Genomic DNA, 16,572 nt, shown 5'->3' with positions numbered 1-16,572 from the left:
CGTGGGAAGAGAAATTGCAGTCTCTAAAGAAGGAGGCCATTTGGTGTGTTCTGTGGTGGAACTGGTCCTCCTGAGAAAGTCAGCTTAAAAGGCTAGAGATAAAAGCTGAGGGTAGGCTTAGTAAGGAAGAGAGTGAGGATGAGCAAGCCCCTGGTAGTCAGAAGCCTAGTGAGAAAATGTTTAAATATATTCAAGCATTGCCTAAATTTGATGAGAAGAATGTGGAAACCTTTTTCATCACATTTGAAAAGGTGTCAAAACAGATGCAGTGGCCAGTGCCAATGTGGGTTTTGTTGATCCAAACAAAACTTATAGGTAGGGCAAGTGAGGTATTTGCATCACGATCAGAGATGGTATCTGGGGAGTATGAGGAGGTGAAAAAAGCCATTTTAAGTGCATATGAGCTTGTACCAGAAACCTATAGACAAGGTTTCAGGTCAAACGTATCTTGAGTTTGAAAGCATCAAACAGGGTAATTTTGATAAATGGATAAGAGCTTTAAAAATCAAGCAAACCTATGATGGCCTTAAAGAGGTAATTATTTTGGAGGAATTCAAAAATTCACTGCCTGAATTAGTGCGAACTCACGTGGAAGAGCAGAGTTAAAACAGCAAGGTTAGCAGCAGAAGGGGCTGATGGTTATGAGCTGGTCCATAAAACATGGTTTGGCTTCCAGAATCAATTTTAGCCCATAAGGGATAGAAACTGGGGCAAAGAGAAATCCCCACATGGAAAGGAAAAGGTGGATCTCAGGGAAGATCATAAGGAGAACTTACCACAGGGTAAAAAAGAAACCCTTGAGGGGGGACAAAGAAATTAAAAAGCCCCGGTGTTTTCATTGTAATAAAGTGGGCTACATGAAATCAGAGTGTTGGTGGGCAAGGAGAAAGCCAGATGTAGGAAAACCAGACAAGCCTGGAAGTTTTGTTGGACTAGTAACAAAAAGCACAAGGGAAGTTAGACAACTGCCTTGGAGTGCACAAGATGATCAGAGGTTGGTTAAGGAGGAGTGCCAGATCTGCTTAAAACTATACACATGCAAGGGTAAAGTTTATTCCAAGCAAATGTGAGGTGATGCATCAGAAATCCTGATGAAGGGCTCCTGCCCGAAATGTCGATTTTCCTGCTCCTCGGGTGCTGCCTGACCTGCTGTGCTTTTCCAGCACCAATCTCATCTTGACTCTGATCTCCAGCACCTGCAGTCCTCACTTTTGCCTAGTTGATTTTAACCTTACTGCGAATCCTCTTGCAAGGATACCTACCTTGAAGCAGCTCTCCTCTCTCTACAAAGATCTCGGAGTCTCTCTCACTGCAACCCCTAGGTCATCCTGCCTGGAATGCGTTGCCAGCAGAGGTAGTCGTGGTAGGCACGGGAAATTCATTTAAGGTGTGTCTGGACAGATGCATGAGTAGGTGGGGAGCAGAGGGATAAAGATCCTTGGGAATTGGGCGATAGGTTTAGACAGTGGTTTTGGATCGACTCCGGCTTGGAGGGCTGAAGGGCCTGTTCCTGGGCTGTAAATTTTCTCTGTTCTTTATTCATATAAACCAGGAGTAGTAGGCGAGGAGGTTAGGATATTAAGGACACGGAATGCTCTCAGTCTGTAATGCTAAAGGATGAGGAGATATGCACTCCTGAAGGACTACTGCCAGAAAAGGTACTTGTAACAGGAATTCATGGTGAGACAAAAGGTGCTCAGTTATGTAAAGTGAGGCTAGAGAGTCCAGAGAAGAGTGGTAGGAGTACTGGACAAACTGTCAGCTCCAGGAATACAATTTGTCCTTGCAAATGATATAGCTGATTCACTGGTAGGCGTGCTGCCTACTCTAGTTGAAAAGCCAGTGGAGATGCAGGCAACTGAAGACATGGAGAATGTTTATCCAAGCATTTTCCCTGATTGTGTGATCTCAAGATCACAAGACATAAGTTGAAGTACGAGAGATCAAAAGGCACAAATAAGGAAGCTGACATAGCTTTATCAGAAACTTTCTTTGATCAGATAAGTCAAACACAGAAAGAGCGAAGAGGTAAACATGCCAGTATCTTTACCTCTGCAAAGCTAGTTAAATTACAGCAGAAAGATGAGGAGTTAAAACAATCATATCAAAAGGCATTTAAAGAGAAAGAAAGTGAATATATTGTGTGTTATTACTTAACAAATGATGTCTTAATGATAAAATGGAGACCATCACACATCCAAGTAGATGGGAAATGTGCACAGATTTATCAAATTGTTTTGTCAATAGGGTATACAAAGGAGGTGCTGCGAGTGGTGCATGAGTTAACACTTGGAGGTCATTTAGGGGTGACGAAAACACAGGCTGAAATACAAAGACATTTTTACTAGCCTGGACTATACAACGATGTAGCTGAATTTTGCCAGACATGTCACCCATGCCAGCAGTAAAACCTGCACCTTTAATACCTATTCCAGCATTTGAGGAACCTTTCACAAGAGTCTTGATTGATTACACAGGTCCCCTACCTCAAACAAAAAGCAGGAATCAGTATTTATTAACAATAAAGGATGTGTCAATTAGATTTCCAGAGGCAATCCCATTACGCAACATCACAGCTAAAAGGGTTGTAGAAGAATTACTTAAATTGTTTTACTAGATATGGACTGCCAATGGAGATCCAGTCAGATCAAGGATCAAACTTCACATCCAAACTATTCAAGGTGGTTATGGATAACTTGGGAATAAATCTACTGAGCACCATCTGGAATCACAGGGAACGCTAGAGAGATGGCAAACACTAAAGACCATGTTGATGGCTTTAGGTCAGGATTATCCAGATGATTGGGATAAGGAAGTTTCGTTTCTACTTTTTGTGATCAGAGGTGCACTGAGTGAATCAACCAAAATCAGTCCGTTTGAATTAAGTTTTAGGCATGAAGTAAGAGGACTGCAAAAATTGATTCAGAAAAATTAATAAGTCAGAATTCAGAGGCCACTCATTTGGACTATGTGTCAAATTTTAGATAAAGATTAAATAGAGCTGGAGAGTTGGCTGGACAGCATTTAAAAGTATCACAGGCATACAATCAAACAGGAAGCAGATAAGAAATCACAAATCCCCAATTTTGCAATTGGGGATAAGGTATTGGTATTACTTCAGTAACAGGTGAGCCTTTAAAAGCAAGGTTTAGTGGACCTTATCAAATTGAGAGGAAATTGAGTGAGGCGAACTACTTGATAAGGACTCCAGACAGGAAGAAATCTCACACTGTGTCATGTGAATATGTTCAAAAGGTATTTTGATCAGGAAGGAAAGCAAGAGGAGAAGGTGTTAATGATTACAGCACAGAAGGAAGAACCAAGTTCAGAGGATTCTGAATTGGACATTCCTCAAATCAAATTGGATAATGAAGAAGTTGGCAAAAATTGGGATAAATTATTGAGTTACCTTCCACAAGAAAATCAAATTGACCTGAAAGAGTTATTACTATCACATGGGGAGATATGTGGAAATAAACTGGGAAGTACTAACCTAATTGTGCATGATGTAGATATAGGAGATGCTGTTCCGATTAAGCAACATCCTTATAGGCAGAACCCTCTAAAGTTGGCGCAGGTTCAGAAGGAGATAGAGAGCATGCTCCAAGATGGCATAATCGAAGTGAGTTACACTGACTGGTGCTCATCTATAAACATGGTGCCAAAGCCAGATGGTACCCAATGGTTATGTGTGGACTATTGCAAAGTCAACACCATTATAAAGACCGATGCATATCCAATTCCACAGTTGGAGGACTGTGTCGAAAAAGTGGGACAAGCAACTTACATTTCTAAGTTGAACTTGCTCAGAGACTACTGGCAAGTATCTGTGTCACGGAGCGCAAAGGCAATTTTGGCTTTCGTAACACCAAATGGACTTTATCAGTTCTAAGTCATTTGGTATAAAAAAGGCTCCAGCCACATTTCAGAGACTGACTAATACGGTCATTGCCGGATTATCCAACTGTGTGGTGTATAGAGATGAACTGGTGATTTTTAGTCACTCCTGGAAGGAACATTTATCAGACTTGTTCAATTGACTTTGGAAGGCAGGGTTGGCGGTAAACCTAAGTAAAAGTGAATTTGCCAAAGCCCAAGTCACCTTGCTGGGCCATGTTATTGGACATGGATAAATGACCCGATGGGATGCGAAAACAAAAATAATTGGGGAATTTCCCACACCATTGATGAAAAAAAAAGCAGTACCACGGTTCCTGGGGTTGACTGGATTTTACCGCAAATTTGTGCCAAACTTTAACAGTGTGGCTGCTCCACTCACCGAACAGTTAAATGAAGGACAAGATGTTTCAGTCGACAGAGGACTGTCAAAATGAATTTTACAGCCTAAAGACTGTTGAGTGTGGTGCTGGAAAAGCAGAGCAGGTCAGGCAGTGTCCGAGGAGCAGGATAATCAATGTTTTGGGCAAAAGCCCTTCATAAGGAAGGGGGCTGGGAGCCTTGGGGGGTGGAAACATAAATGGGACGGGGTGGGGTTTGGGGAGAAAATCTCCCAGCTTCATTCCTGATGAAGTGCTTTTGCCTGAAATGTCGATTTTCCTGCTCCTCAGATCTTGCCTGACCTGCTGTGCTTTTCCAGCACCAAATGCTCGACTCTGATCTCCATCATTTCAGTCCTCACTTTAGCCTAAAAACTGTATTAACCACTGTCTCAGTATTAGCCACACCTGATTACATGAAGCCTTTCAAGGTGGCTATCAATGCCATTGACGTGGGAGTCGGTGTGGCGCTCCTGCAGATGGATGATGAAGGGATGGAAAGTCCCATCGGGTACTTTTCTAGGAAGCTGAACGTTCATCAACAGAAATATTCAATGGTGGAGAAGGAGACTTTAAGCGTGGTGTTGGTATTACAACATTTCAGTGTTTATATTACCAGCAATGCATCTGAGACAATCGTATACACTGATCACAACCCATTGACATTTGTGGAAATATTTAAGGACAAAAATGCCAGACTGTTTAGATGGAGCTGGTTGTTGCAGCCATTCAATTTGGCAATTGTGGATGTGGGAGATCACAAAAATGTGCTAGCCGATGAGTTATCGAGACTCGAATGAGATACAGAGGCGTTCAGTGGTGGGTGTACTGCGGCCTGAATTTGCATGGACTTGAGCATGTTTATAGTTAGTATAGAGTATGTGTGTATTTAGACTACTCACCAAGTTTTGAAGGGTTAAAAATGAATCCATCTTTTGGTTTAGATGGTTCATCTGTTTAAGGGGGAGGTGTCACAAAGCTAGTCCCTTGTTATTTCTAAAAGCTGTTCCTTGGCTCAAAGAGACTCTATCCTTGATTTTTTTCAGAGGGACAATAAACCAGGCCGGGCTCCAATCAGTCTGGTTTGGTACAGAGATGAAAAGGATTTTGAGAGGCCTTTTGTTTATATGTAAACAGATGAGATTTCAGACCAAAGTGGTTAGGTTTTAGAAGTGATCTGTATAAAGAAAAAGGGAGTGGTCAGCTCTCAAGCTGAGCTGAGCTGTTTAGTTCAGTCTTCAACTGGTAAGGAGTTCAACAGTGAGCTGTGTGAAAACTCACTCTTTCTCTTTCTGCCCTTCAACGTCAACCTGTAAGCCTGTGTTCCATTGATACTGGTTTTAAAGGGAGTTTGCTTATTGGGACTGTTGTATATATTTGGAACAGCATAATCAAGTCAAGTTGGATAGGCTGAGTTCTGTAGGGGTTCTTTATTCTGTTCTTTGTGTTTCATTGTGTAATTTTGTGAATAAATTTTTGTTTGCTTTAAAATCTAGTAGTCAATCTAGTTAACTTACTCTGGGTAATCTTCACTGTACAATTACCGAAGCAAATTGCAAAGTTATATCTGGGGCTGTCTGTTGAAGAATGTTTGGAGTGTCTGGCATAGTCCATAACAACGTGTGCAAGCATCATTTGAGTGATTCAGTTACATGCTTGGAAGATTTTCTTTTTTGGTGGAAGGAATACAAAGCGCATCATTTCATTGTCGTTGCTTGTATTCCACTGTATTCTCAGATGAACAGTAAAACAAACCATGCACCAAAAAAATGTTCTTTGGTTTACTTGCCAGAATCGCATAAGATGAGTGTATTTATGCAAAAACATTGGTGAGAGTGCTCATAAATTAATGTAGTACCTGTCTTCGTAAGGAAACAGAATCCACTACAGCCATGTCATCTGGTGTTCCTTCCACTGCAGAATCGCAATTTGAAATGCTATACCTAGGGAGAAAGACGAGACTATTTTCTATAAACAAAAATCAACAAAAAATTCATTTCATTCAACTTTATCGCACTTGCAATAAGTTAAAGAAAACCCAGGTTGATGAATTACTAGTTTCACTTCTCTGCAGTTACTGTATGCATATCCAGATTACTTATCATGGTTGAGTTATTGATATCTTCTCTGATTATCGATATGTTCATTTCTAACGTAAGTAGTTAAATGACAAAGAGTTGTTAATAAAGGAATTCTGCTGTAATCGTTAAACAACAACCAACTGCAGGGTTTAATTTTTTTATGAACAGGTTAACAAAGCAACTGTCATTTGATGGGTACTGCAAAAGCCTCCACCTAAAACACTGAAAAAACTTAAACTTTAAAAAGCAAGTAAAAGTTTAGTATGGCAAAAGGTTGAGTTTCCCTTCAATTACCTCTTCACTGGAGAAGTTACCCTGTATATATATTGGAAATTGAAAAATCCAATACGGATCCAAAATCAAGAAACAAAATGAACTAATTGTGCAATTAAACTAAAAGTAAATACATATTAAACTAAAATCAAGTAAATACATATAGTAAATTGACCTCTGTACCAGATTTAACATGGGAACCAATGCAAAACTATGGTAAATAAATGCCTATTATTGGCCCTATGAAAATCATAGTCAGGGTCACATGTCTCATCTATGCTTAATTCACACTATCCCTCACCCTACTAAAGTCAAGATTGTAACCTCACATTACAAACACAATTATTCAGACTCCCAATGAGGTAAACAAGAGTTGCATCCAAATTTAATTTCTTCCCCACCTTGTACCTTCCAAAAACACTCTTTTTCTGACTTTGTCTTATGGTCTTAAAACAGGGACCAATTTAGGGGTGGCAGGGGCATAGTAATCCAGAATGCTGGGCTAATCTTTTGGGACATGAATTTGAATCCCACCATGGCAAATAGTGAAATTTGAGTTTAATTTTTAAAAAAATTATGGAACTAAAAGCTGGTCTTGTTGATTGTCATGAAAAATAAAAATCTGGTTCATAAATGTCATTTAAGGAAGGAAATTTGCCACCTACTGGTGATCTGGCCTAATGTGACTCCACACCAACATAATGTGGTTAACTATTAACTGCCCTTTGAAGTTGTTTAGCACACCACTCAGTTTTATCAAATCACTTCGAAGTCTAAAGAATGTGCCAGACACTGCTTTCATCATCCTGATATGTCCTGTCCCATCAGCAGGAGGGGCCCAGCAAAGTGGAGAGGTTGCCCTGGGAGTCCTCAAAATTGACTTCAGACCCCAGAAGTTCTTCTGGTATTAGGTCAAACATGGACAAGGAAACCTCCCATTGTTTATCAAATATGCCTTGCCAGCAAAAGGGAAAAAAAATCCATTTGTCCCAGTCCACCCCAATCTACCTGTTTCAGATACATCTGTCCATGACAGTATCAGTGTGATTGAGAATAAAGACCCACATTCATGAGGACATCCTCTATCTTGCTGTGTAGCATGACCTAGGTATGAAGTGGGATGAACTCAAAACTCGACATCCACGAGTGTTGTCGATCATTAACAACAGCAGCAGAATGTATTCAATCACAGGCTGCAACCTCCACCTGAAATATCCTCCACAGTACCATTACTGTCCAACCCTGGTTCGATGGAGAGTGCAGAACAGCTGCCAGGAGCAGCATGATGCATACCTAAAAGTGAAGTGTCAACCTGTTGATGCTACCTAACAGGACATCTTGCATGCCAAAGAGCAGAAGAAGCTTGCAATATACAGGGCTAAACGATGCCACAATCAATCAGATCTAAGCTTAGCAGCCACTTCCAGTCATCAATGGTGATGGATAACTAAATATCTAATCGAAGGAGAAAGCCCCAAAAATAACCTCATTCTCAAATGATAGGGAACCCTGCAAAAGACAAAACTGAAATATTTGCATCTGTCTTAAGCCAGAAGTATTGGGTAGATAATCCATTTCATCCTCATCCCGAGATCCTCAGCGTTACAGATGCCAGTCTTCATTCAATTCACTCTGTGATATCAAGAAACAACTGCAGGCATTGGATACTGCAAAGGCCATGGGCCCTGATAATATTCCAGGAACTGGAACAGGGCTGGCTTCTGGTCCAGACATTGCCATGCCCTCAGCCAAACTGCTTGGAGTATAGCTAAAACACTTGCATTTACCCAACAATGCAGGTTATGCACTGTGCACCAAAAGCAGAACAAATTCAACCAAATAAATTACTGCCCAATACTACTCTTCATTATGAGCAAACTGATGAAAGGAGTCAGCAATAGTACTAAAACGCAGCATTTTACAACACTGTTTGGATTCTGCCAGAGCCACTCAGCTCCTAACCTCATCACAGCCTTATTACAGCCTTGTTCAAATACAACGAAAGAGCTGAATTTCAGGTGAGGGAAGCATGATTATTCTTGATAACAACACAGCATTTGACTTTGGTTAGTGGAGTCATGCCTGGCACAAAGGAAAATGGCTGTGGTTTCTGAAGGTCAATAATCTCAGCCTCAGGACATCACTGTAGGAATTCCTCTGCGTAGTGGCCCAGGCCCAGACATCTTTAATTGTTACATCAATGACATTTCATTCATCTTAATGGTCAGGAGTAGGAATGTTTATTAATGACTGCATGATAGTCAGCACCATCTGCAGCTCCTCATATACTGAAGCAGCTCATGTCAATTTGCAGCAAGACCTGGACAATATCCAGGCTTGGCCTTACAACAAATAACATGCACTCCACACAAATGCCTGACATTTACTATTTCTAATGAGAGAAAATCTAAACATTACACTTTAACATTCAATGACATTATGATCGCTAAATTCTCCCACTAGCAACATTGTGGGGGTTACCACTGACCAGAAACTGAACTGGAGCAGCCATATAAATACTGCAGCTATAAGGGCAATTCAGAGGCTAGGAATTCTCAGCTGAGCACTTCAACCTTCACAAAGTCTACTAAACCACTGCCCCCACCCCCACACAGTCTGTTTGCTATCTCCAAGCCACAAATGTGATGAAACACCCCCACTTGCGTGGATGAGTGCAGCTCCAACAGTCCAGACATTTGACACCATCCAGGACAAAACAGCTCACTTGATTGTCACCCCATCCTTCAAATTATCTGGATTTTAAATGTTTCATTCTTTGATTACTCAGATGATCAATTCTTGTCACAACAATCTTGCAAGTAATAAACTTTATCCTTGCTTAGTGATGTGTTAATCAAACAATTTCTAAAGTTAAGAAACAAAGGAGGGGCTAATATTAAAGCCTAAAATAGAGACCACAAATGGCCATATTTACCTGGAACAATCAAGCTGAGGGTTCGATGACGTAGAACAAGTTGACCCACCATGAAGTACTGCTCTAGTTTCCAGAAAAAGACACAATAGGACAGATGACAGTATTCAGGATATAGAATGGCAAAGGAAATGACAGGAATAAATACACGCAGACTTAGACAGATAGATCTTAGATTATTATAACTATAAGATGCAATTTTACTTTTCCATTGAAAGTACAACTTCTATTAGCATTTGGCCTTTAAATGTAGCAAAAGACCTGACTTTTTAGTTTTGAAAATCAAATCGTCAGGACTCATTTTAAATTATGTAGAAGTATATTCCCATGCACTGCTTTACTATACACAGTAATGGCCTTAATTGTTCACAATCTCCACTGTACTCTCCATACTGCACCCTTTAAGAACCAACTCTAGATACCATCACACACAGGTGAAACTGGATGAAATTACCTGTTACACCTTCAAAATGACTGTGCAAAGGATCTGGGGGGTGGGATTAATCCACAACATCAACTTCTGATATTAAATACATTTAGCTGTATAGTATATCATTTCATGCAAAGTGGGCTTTACTAGTTAAGCCACATTTGTTACCCTAGCTGCCCTGCAGAAGGTGATAGCGAGCTGCCTTCTTGAACCACAGTAGTCCATGTGGTGCAGGTACAACCATGGTACCAATATAAAGACAGAGTTCCAGAAGTTTTATCATGTGACCTGAAGGTACAACAATATAGTTTCATTTTGGGATAGTATGTGGTTTAGAAGGAAACTTACAGGTGACGGTGTTCCCATCCATCTGTTGCCCTTGTTCTTCAAGGTGATTGAGGTTAAGGTTATGGAAGGTACTGCTAAACAAGACTTGGTGAGTTATTGCAGATCTATCTTGTGTGCAGGTGGTGGATGGAGTGTAAATTTAAGGTGGTCAATGGGATATTGTTCGAATTGCACTTGAGTGGAAACTATTCCATCACATCCTTGATTTGTGCCTTATCAAACTCAAGATTTTACAGAACGGAAGAGGAATTTACAAAGAACTTGTGGGAAAGGGTAGAAGAGGAAGAGCATACACAGTCCATAAGGTACAACAACTGTAAGTTCATTCTTTTGCAGTCATCCTTAGAGTCTTTCACAAGTCAGTAGTATGTAAACCATTTTGCATGACAGTGCACAAGCTAAAAGTATGCATATCAAACCGATACATCATTACACAGGAAAGCAACCTTACCCCTACCACCCAGGTTATACTGGTAAGCTTGAGACAGTCTTTCAGAAGCAGTTATTTAATTCTTTTGCTTTAAATAAAATGTCAGACAAATGTTAGGTCCTTCAGTGGTTGGAAAGAATTGGTTAATGAAAATAAAAGTTGGACTTTTAGTTTGCTTTTAAATGTATTTTATGGTTTGATTCACTTGTCTGGAGTGGGGAAAGAGAAGAAAGGATTTTGATGGCTTTGTTGCACTTTTACATGCTTGGAAAAGCAAAACTTAAATACGGTGTCATTAAATGTATTTAAGAACTTGCAACCTTTGATTGTAAGTAAATAATTTTCAAAAGCAAGAATTTTGTAGGCTACACCAGTTTAGTTGCATGCTGATCAATCTCCTCCAACACAAGATACGATATAGCAGCACTATAATCACTTACAATACTTCACACCATTGGAATTAAAAAAGAAAATAGCTGAACTAAAGCACTGTTTGCCAATAAACAACCTGTGTAAGCTAGAGAATTTCAAAATGTAATTGCAAATTACTGCATATTTAAAATACAATAATAGATTGTTTATAAGCAAGTAAAACTCTTGCTTGGCAGGCAGGTCCAAAGTTCACTTTTTGTTCACTAAATATATGCTTTCTTGAAAACACCTTTGAATATATATTTAAGCAATAATTAATATACTGATTGTTAATAGCCATTCAATTTCAAAATAAAGTAACAGGAGGATATTCAGCTTTTGGAACACATATCCTTACACCCAAATGTGTTGGCTGTACTTGAAGTTTAAAATAAACTAGTTCATTATTAAAAATATTTTTCAGTCCAATGTCAGCTGTTTGACCACAACTGAGCACTTGCACTTTTTTTTTGCAGGACTGGTATGAACATGCAGTAATATGCTACATGCTGTTTACAAACAATATTAGTTTTAACATTCTTTAAAGAATGTCCAGACATAGGGAAATTTATGTACCATACAAAACTAAACAGGTGTGCAAAGTAAGCAAGCCTGATTTTCTACTAAATCAGAAGGATAGCCCGCATAATTTAAGCAAAAATTATTAAAATGCCTTTGACATTTGATAAACTGACTAAATTAAGGTTAAATTGCTGTCATCAAGCATGCATAAGGAAAATGACCTGTGCTCTTTTCAGTAAATTAAATAAGGTGCTTGATTTACAATGTGGCTACAATAGTTTATGTAGCCTTCAATGTTGCTGATTTAGGAATTTTCCTCAGATAACAAATACAACTTTTTAAAAAAAATGTGCACTTTCTTAGTCTCGATTTTATCAATTTCCAACATATTACAAACTGCTACAACCAGTTTTTGCAAGAAATATGCAATTCGCTTTTCAGTCAATAAAATCAAGGACTTCAGTAAGACGTTCAACAAGGTTCGCATGGTAGACTGGTTAACAAGTCTACATCATGTGGAATACAGGGAGAACTAGCTACTTGGATACAGAACTAGTTCAATGGTAGGAGACAGAGGGTAGCGGCGAAGGAACAAAAACACAAGTTGCTGGAAAAGCTCAGCAGGTCTGGCAGCATCTTTGAGAATAAATCAGCATTAACATTTTGGGTCTGCTGATCCTTCCACAGAACAGTGAAGGGCTGCTTTTTGGACTGTTGGCCTGTGACCAGGGGACTGTTGGTGGGTGCATTGCTTTTCATCATTTATATAAAGATCCGGATGTGAATATGGGAGGTATAGTTAGTAAATTTGCACATAATTTGGTGTGCAGCGGACAGCAAAGAACATTGCCTCAGAGTACAATGGGACCTTGATTCGTTGGGCTGAGGAGTGGTAGATGGTAAATGAGAGGTGCTACATTTGGAAGAGCAAATCAGGGCAGGAACTATACATTTAATGCTAAGGTCCTGAACAAAGACACCATGGAGTGCAGGCTCATTGTTCCTTGAAGCTGGAGTCACAGATAGACAGGATTGTGAAGGAGTTATTTGGCATGCTTGCCTTTATTGGTCAGTGCATTGAGTATAGGAGTCGAGAGGCCATGTTGCTGCTGTACAGGACACTGGTTCTGCCACTATTGGAATACTGTGTTCTGGTCTCCTTGCTTATAGGTAAGATGTTAAAACTTGAAAGGGTTCAAGAAAGGTTTCAAGGATGTTGCCAGGGTTGGAGGGTTTTAGCTATGGGGTGAGGCTGAATAGGTTGGGACTGTTTTCCTTGGAGTATCGGAGGATGAAGGATGACTGCATAGAGGTTTATAAAATCATGAGAGACATGGATAGGCAAGGTCTTTTCCCTAGGGTAGGAGAGTTCAAAACTAGAGGGCATACGTTTGAGATGAGAGGGGAAAGATTTAAACAGGATCTAAGGGACAACTCTTTCACAGAGGGGTGTTGCATGTATGGAATGAACTGCCAGAGGAAATAGTGGAGTCTGGTACAATTACAAATAAAAGGCATCTGGATGGGTATATGAATAAGAAGGGTTTAGAGGGATGTGGGACAAATGCTAGCAAATGGGACTAGATTAATTTAGGATATCTAAATAGTTGGCATGGATGAGTTGGACTCAAGGGTCTGTTTCCGTGCTGTACACCTCTATGACTCTTTAACTGCTGAATTATAGTAAAATCCATCATCAAGCCCACTACTTGATAAGAAATTATTCCAACCATATATTTTGCTTGAGACAGGTTTGGATATTGGCCTGGTTCTTATTTAATTAGAAAAGATTCACAGCAGCGACTCATCTATTCTCCTGACATCACTTCCCAAAAAGGTAAAAACAATGACTGCAGATGCTGGAAACCAGATTTTGGATTAGTGGTGCTGGAAGAGCACAGCAGTTCAGGCAGCTCCTCGGATGCTGCCTGAACTGCTGTGCTCTTCCAGCACCACTAATCCAAAATCACTCCCCCAAAACAGACTTTAACAGAAGGACAAGAGCAGCAGGCTTTTGGACTACCATTTCAAAGCTCCCCTCCAAATCACACATCATCCTGATGTGGAAACACATTGCACTGCCGCATTGTTGCTGGGTCAAATCCTCAAACTTGTACTGAATAACATTGTGGAAATATTTTCATCTAACAAACTGCAGTTCAAGAAGATGATTCATCACCTCAAGGGCAAATGCAGTTGAGCAATAAATACCACATCCCATGATTGAAAAACATTGAGCACCATGTAATGATACTGTGAAGGGCAAGACAAAACCAAAAGGTACCAGGAACAACTCAGCTACAAAGAAATAAAGCTACATTTTCGGCACATTTTTTGTAAAGTTACAAAACCTCTTTTACAAAAGACAGTACAAGCTGAGGTGGAGTGTACTGAAGAAAAGAAAAGATGTGACTAATCCAGTTCTCCACAGATAGAGCACTGGGCTAACTGAGGCCATCATTTCTAATGTGAATACCAATCTTTTTTCCATCCACCCTTTGTTTCCTTTGAAGAGTTGATTTACTGATTGTGTATCAAAGGCATAGGTCTCCTTTTAATAACTCATCCACCAAGGCAATATTTATGCAATTGACTTTTTGATCACCAGGGATAGGGTGGAAAGAGCAGAGGCGAATTCATAAACAAATACAATCTTTCCTCTCCCAACAACACACATGTGCATACCTTTATTAAGGGCTACTGCAGAGTGAAAAAACTGACTGATTTCTCCCATCTTACCTCAGGTATGCTGATATCAACTATTACTAACAAAATTTTCAAAAGGGCTCTGGAGATCTTCCTCTCAGTAAAAGACATTTGAAGTTTTTAGAGGGAGTTCTGCAAACTGTAGTATTCTGAAGCTTGTATAATTGCCTACAAGGATTGCAGGCAATTTCCCTAATTTCTTTTCAATGTCAACATTTGCCTCTCCTTACCTCATTCCCCCCCATCAGCACCCTGCTCCATTGGTTTTCTTGCTTCTTCTAAGAGTGTGTGCAGTGTTTTGGATGGGAAAAGGTGGAGGATTAGATGGATTTTACCAACGAGCAGGAGTAAATTTGAGTATACCAATGCACCAACTGCTCCTTTTACATACTTTTCCATTTCGGTTCATTACATTATAAATTGAAACTGGAACAACTATAATCCAAATGGTCAGTTACACCCAGGTTTAAAAAAAACTATGCTTTTCTTTGTTATATGGTTACAGTCTGTTTGCTGCCAGTTCATTAAGACTTGCTACTTCCAGCAGATAGGGCAGTTTCACATTTCTACCAAAGTAACCCAGTCTTATACTTTTCCATTGACAGCTAGACTGAGAATTCAAACTCATGGTGTAGGGAAGATGCAGAAACAAATTTATACTCCACAACCAAACACTAACAGTGAATTTTAGACCTGCCTTTTACTCTTAGATGTACTATCAGACTGAAGCCCCTGCTTCTAAATGTATACATTACAGTGAAGTAATGCCTATGACAAGAAATTAGCATCTTCAACTGTATTACAACACAACACAATTGAATTCCAACAGCCAATCACCTTCTGCGATTTTCATCTAGCATGTCCATGACTTGCTGGTAGGCCCTACGGGTGGTGGAGTGGATTATTGACAAAATGCCATGTGGAGAGTATACGTTTGGTCCATCTTCAGAGGAGATGAGTGGAGGATAAAGACGAGGTTCAAGCTGAGGTTGGGGAGTTGGTGTCACTCTGTCCATATGCACACAACAGTGTAAGAGAAAAACATGGAAATCAGATTCAGACAGAAGTACAAATAACAGACAGTGCGATTCATATAAGTGATATCGTACAGCACTAGTCTCTAGTTACTTCCAGGCTCTGAAGATATTTACTTTAAAGGTGACATCCATTGATGGTGCACCTTCATGTGATTTGCTCATATTTTTTAAAAATTCAAGATATTAACAAAGTTTGGATATCAATTTCCTTCGGAAACTTTAATGGAAAGCAGATAAACAGAAGAAACAGTAGTCAAGGGGATCCCTGTAAAATATACTTCATCCATAACATTATTACAGATGTAAGAATGATATTTTCTTCCCACCCCACCGCTGCCAGCTTTCAAGTGCATAACGTGTAGTTAATTTAAAAGACAAATACTCAGATCTGAAGTAAACAGCATTTCAATGGACACATCTCAGTCTGCTTTTTGCTTATCGCATCAATGCCAATACTATGCAACAGAAGAATTCCAAGGGATCCTCTTGGCTTGTGTTACTTCCTTCATGTACACTGAATACAATGAACAATACAGAAGGTTTAACTATCTTGTAGATGGCAAAACTGTACTCTTAAACAATCCATTCAAGTAATATTTCAGTAAGCTACCACCTCTGAGGTAACAAAGTGTCAGTGAAATGAAGTGAAAAGTTTCAGAATATTTAAAAATTCAGAATTTTAAAAACTAGAAAAATAATTTTTTTCCTAAAGAGGACCCTACCTCACCCCAAATTTCTGACATGCCAGTGAATGTTCAATCTAACATTCGAAAAATTTTAGACTTTACATTCAAAATTTTTATAATTCTGCAATGTGGTGACTATGACCAGCTACAGCCATACAGAACTCGGTAAGATAGTGAATAGGCTGGAGGTCAAGGTTACAACTATAGGATTTTGTTTCTGTCTCTTTCATTTAATAGGTGGATTATTTGAACTTGAGTATAGAAGCAGAAACCCCAAGCCTTCAGGAGCAAAGACATGTAGTCCTGCCAAAATTGAATTGAAGCATCACACCCTTGAAGCTTTTTGTTGCTGGATTGGAGGATTTAAATTAAAATCTTTAAATGGAAGCATAATAAAATGGAAAAAAGGTATTCTAAACTCAAATGTGCATTCTGAATC

General features: G+C 39.5%; 1 protein-coding gene across 4 annotated transcripts in view; it reads right to left on the bottom strand.

Moving 5' to 3' along the window:
• The window catches only part of mffa (mitochondrial fission factor a), a 33,496-nt gene that overhangs the window by 3,686 nt on the left and 13,238 nt on the right, over positions 1-16,572 (bottom strand). The window contains exons 5-7 of one of the 4 annotated variants that reach the window (XM_072571897.1): positions 15,248-15,418; positions 9,567-9,629; positions 6,136-6,220 (exon numbers count right to left, since the gene is read on the bottom strand). In XM_072571897.1, coding sequence (XP_072427998.1) covers positions 6,136-6,220; positions 9,567-9,629; positions 15,248-15,418 — 319 coding nt within the window. The remainder of the gene's footprint in view (positions 1-6,135; positions 6,221-9,566; positions 9,630-15,247; positions 15,419-16,572) is intronic. The other 3 variants (XM_072571898.1, XM_072571899.1, XM_072571900.1) reach the window with 3 other exon arrangements.

This window comes from Chiloscyllium punctatum, chromosome 6, assembly GCF_047496795.1.
Source record: "Chiloscyllium punctatum isolate Juve2018m chromosome 6, sChiPun1.3, whole genome shotgun sequence".
Lineage (NCBI taxonomy): Eukaryota > Metazoa > Chordata > Chondrichthyes > Orectolobiformes > Hemiscylliidae > Chiloscyllium > Chiloscyllium punctatum.
This window is presented reverse-complemented; position numbering and strand designations above follow the sequence as displayed.